General features: G+C 33.7%; 1 protein-coding gene across 1 annotated transcript; it reads left to right on the top strand.

Moving 5' to 3' along the window:
- Nucleotides 1-1,908: 1,908 nt before the first annotated feature.
- LOC119639121 (WD repeat-containing protein 91) lies at nucleotides 1,909-4,031 on the top strand. Its single transcript, XM_038036341.1, has 3 exons — nucleotides 1,909-2,245; nucleotides 3,138-3,278; nucleotides 3,383-4,031. Exons 1-3 carry the CDS (start codon nucleotides 1,924-1,926, stop codon nucleotides 3,940-3,942), a joined length of 1,023 nt encoding a protein of 340 aa, XP_037892269.1. The 5' UTR covers nucleotides 1,909-1,923; the 3' UTR covers nucleotides 3,943-4,031.
- Nucleotides 4,032-4,313: the final 282 nt, after the last annotated feature.

Genomic DNA, 4,313 nt, shown 5'->3' with positions numbered 1-4,313 from the left:
AAGCAGATACGGAAATAGAAGGAAATGAAGTAAAACACATGTTTTTCTATATTTGACTACGAACGAATTTTTTATTTCCGCCACTATTGCCACGAAAAAAGAATCAAATAATATATACGAAACATAATATATAATAATAATTTATAATGTTGGTCGGTTTTTGTGCAGTTTATAAGTAACAAGCAAAACTCTCAACTTGGTTGTTCCCTCTGTTGAAATCGGGATTGTGCTGCAGTGTAAGCAAGCCTACAGCTTATTTTTTGCAACGGGAAAAAAATTTACCGCACATGGACATACCGAATTGGTTATTATATTAATTATACCAGTTTCTAGGGTAAGCAATTGTTAGCTGAAGGAAGTTTTGACTACCTGTATAATTATACTTAATAATATATAAAATTAATTACCTGTGTAATTATGTCCATGCCCATTCGCATTGTTACATTTACCATAAATTTCAGCATTTTCTTTATCACTCCGCAAATTGACACCAAATCAGAAATGAAGCAAATGCAATAGAAAATGAGATGAGTAATAAAAATGAAACAAAAATATTTACTAAACGAAAGTGAAAGGAGAAATTAAGAGAGAAAGTACCTATGTAAAGGATGACTTCACTCTTAGGGCGAAAAATTTGGGAATTTCTTCACTTTTATGTTTGCTAAATTTGTGCAACTGTCTCACTTCTGAAGATTTAGGTGGGCACAATGGAATCTATAGTGTTTGGCTAGAATTGGGACAACAGGTATTCAAAGGTCCAAGGGTTTATTCAATTATGGAGCCTTCCACATCTCTGATGCGTTCGGCTTTGGAGCATTTGAAGAGCCATCGAGAGCTTTTCAAGCAAATGGCTCAGAACGATTTGGAGGTACATTCGAAGTTGTCTTTCGAAAAGCGATGAATTATTTATTTAAATTTTTCTAATCATTATTAGCTTATTTTTCAACTCGTTTTTAATAAAAGCAATTAGTTGCAAATAATTCGAAATTTATTCCAGAAAGAAGATGTTTGGACACTGTCCGAAGATTTCGATGTTTTAATGGATTTGTTTTCCGATAATGATTGGCCTGAAATTATATTGCAAATGGACTTAGGTAAAGAAGTTCAGAAACTGGAGAAGACTTTTAGGAGTAAAGTTCGTTCGCAACGCAAGGAATTGAAAGAATGATATGCGGCTGTTCAAACAGTTCGTACCAATTTAACACGTTTCGTCATATACTTGGAAAAGGAATCAATGAAACTCGGTGGACTACCTAGCTCCACAACAGACTGATTGCAATTCGGAGCAAAAAAAAGTTTTTATTGCCTTACTTTATAATTTCTTTTGAAAATGCTTTGAGTTGTATGCGTCCTTATGTGAAAAATAAACAAAAACTTTTACAAGCGAATGCTTTAAATGAAATCGATAGGGTTCAAACCTAATCATACAAAACAATCACAAGATATAGCCCAAAAAAATTATAATGGTCAACATGTAGACATTTTGCGTGTCAAGTTCGCAGCCGGATTCCAACAAGTTCGCAGCCAGATTCCGCTCTCCTAATGGAAAGCATAGATTCATCTACAGCGGTTGATTCAAGTATGTGCGATGTCGCCATTTTGCACTCTTTTTTTTGGGATGTTGAGTTAAGTTGGACCATGCCTCACAATTTGCACTTTTAGCAATATAATATATCATTAAATTCTTTTTAAAGATAATTTTCACAGGTTGTAAACAGAGACAAGAATATCTACAGTTTTATTCTCACACCCTATATTGTATTTAGTAGCGCAACATGTTTCAAAGTTGCGATAACTTTTCTTTAGACTTCAACGCAATGAATTTCGCTCCATCCCATTTTTTTCTTACTCAGCGAGTCATCTGTTTCCACTTGCTGATTCAAAGAAAAAGAAGAAACGATAACTGTCAGCGAAATTGTTTGAATGGAGCAAATTTTTTCAGGGGATTGGCAACACCATTCTGAAAACAATACTTATTTTTATTTCTTCATAGCATTCGCAAATATGCAGGTCGCTTTTTTGGATAATTTGCTTAAGGAGTATTTAGTATTTCGTGGATTTTCTAATACGTTAAAAGCACTCGATTCTGAATTAAAAAATGAAAAGGACGAATCATTCCGTGCGGAGAAAGTGATGGATCAATTCAATCAATCAATACAAACGCATGATTTGCAGTCTTTGTTGATTCTTTGGAAACATTTGGATTCTTATTTATTCAGCAAACTCGAACATACGTATTCAGTTGGTAAAATTGATATTTGTTATTTGTACGTATGTGAACGACACGGCACAAACATATTCAGTGTTATTAAAGAAATTGGTTAAAGTAAGCGTTTCGGTAAATAAAAATAAGTGTTATTTAAAACAACAAAATATAGAAAATTAAATGAGCAGAAATCAATCTACGTACATGCTCTTCAGCTATCGCAACTCCTTTAAATTGCCTCTTTGGTCTTTCAAACATCATAGAAGTATTGCATTACGTTTCTATAATGCCCCACATGCGGATGTATGGCAACACGCCGGCGGACTCATCTTTTATTATGCCGATCGATTCCGGACTACTTTTTGCATCGATCTAAGCTTTTCTATCTTGTTTGTTTCCTTGTGTTCAACTACAAGTCGCAATTTTTGTGATCGTTTGACGAGGTTTGGTACATCGCCATATTTTCGTCCAAAGACGAACGCTATTGAAAACTGTTCGAAACTATTTTCTCGACCACTTCACATATAATGCGTCATTTTAAAATATCATTGTAGAAGTAGCTGCAACGTGGTGGAGTTTAATGGTGGGCTGGCAGGTCTCGATTTGCTATCGTTTTCTTAACTTTTTTTTAGAATATCTAATTTAAATCAGATTCAGATTCAATTTCAGTATTTAATGTTCAAACTAAAAATTGGGAACAAATCATATGGTGAAATAAGGAAATTACTACATTGCACATAAACTGAACAAACTGTAAAAAAAATGCGAACTATAACGGAAAATTTGCGGATAGTATTAATACAACCTTTCTAGACGAGATATGAGACAAATTCTAAAAAATGATATCGAAGATAACAAAATAAAAACTACTTGAATATATTGCTATATATATGTATATTTATTTGTTGCGCTTTTTTATATATACTTTCAGCAACAAAAAAACTAGAAAATAGTTTGTTAAAACTTTACCTTGTGAATGCTTACAACCATAATAAAACGGATAAGGTTTCCGAGTTTTTCAGTAAATTGGCGACAAGCTTACAGCAACAAGGCGAATGGAAAGATTGGTTTTGTGAGTTTATTACCTTCCTAAATTAGGAATATATAGAAAAATATTTATGTTTTTAAGTTTGTGTTTATGAGTTTAAAATTTGAATAAGGATTTATTTCGAATAGATTTGCCATTCTGTCGTAATGCGGAAGAATTGCCTCAATTCTCGTTATATTTCACGAAACATTGGCAGGACTCTTTGCAATTATCTTTGCGCAACTTTCTTACGACGGTGTACCAATGCCTACCACAACCTAGTTTTGTGCACGCTGAGCAGGAAAGTACTTTAATACGTCATCTGCAAGAAGAGAATACTTTATTGAAGTATCGTCTCGAACGAGCATCGCAACAGCAAAGATCTACCCCTCAAACTACCCAAATTAATACATCAATACCTAGTGGCGACAACAGACTACGCTCATTATCTAGAACTCAGCACGGCTTAAGCGATATTCAGCCTTTCGATGTAAGCCCTCCAAATCATGTGGTTGACGATTTTTATATAATTGCTTCTGAAGTGAACAGCACTTCGCAATCTAGTGACGGTCAATCCCGAGGGCTGAAAATGTTAATACGTAACATCGGATCTGTGAGTTCACCAGGACGTGGTCGCAGAGACAATAATGGTGTTAATGAAAAGACATCTAAACGTCGATCAGGTAGTGTCGGGCGTAATTGGATTTAAGTCAGTTACTTTAAAAATCAGCAAAGGGCAAAAAAAATTTTTCTTATTAAGTAAGCCTTACTTAAGTGAAATAAAAATTAGAAAATAAATTTTTTCAAATCATTTTTATGTGAATATACGTAAGAGCTTGGGGTGCCTTATGATAATCAAAGTGAAGGAAATTCGACTTTTTCTAAACGACCGCCATATTTAACTTAAAATTAACATACCAAGCTTGTTGTTCAACGCATGCTTAGGTTAATATACATAATGCATAAAGTATCGTAAGAACAAACAAACTGTTGTTCAAAATTTTAAAACAACTTATTATTTGATTATTTTAGTAGTTGTATATCAAAACTTATGCTTTCGAAACGCTTATGGAATTGTAT

The sequence above is a fragment of the Glossina fuscipes genome, unplaced genomic scaffold (assembly GCF_014805625.2).
Source record: "Glossina fuscipes isolate IAEA_lab_2018 unplaced genomic scaffold, Yale_Gfus_2 112, whole genome shotgun sequence".
NCBI classification, from domain to species: Eukaryota; Metazoa; Arthropoda; class Insecta; order Diptera; family Glossinidae; genus Glossina; species Glossina fuscipes.
Note: the sequence above shows the minus strand (reverse complement) of the source record. Positions and strands in the feature narration are given on the sequence as shown.

Coding starts and splice junctions, on each gene's coding strand:
- LOC119639121 (XM_038036341.1), top strand. CDS start 1,924: ATGGAGCAAATTTTTTCAGGGGATTGGCAACACCATTCTGAAAACAAT. Junction 2,246..3,137: donor CGAACATACGTATTCAGTTG/GTAAAATTGATA, acceptor ATATACTTTCAG/CAACAAAAAAACTAGAAAAT. Junction 3,279..3,382: donor CGAATGGAAAGATTGGTTTT/GTGAGTTTATTA, acceptor TATTTCGAATAG/ATTTGCCATTCTGTCGTAAT.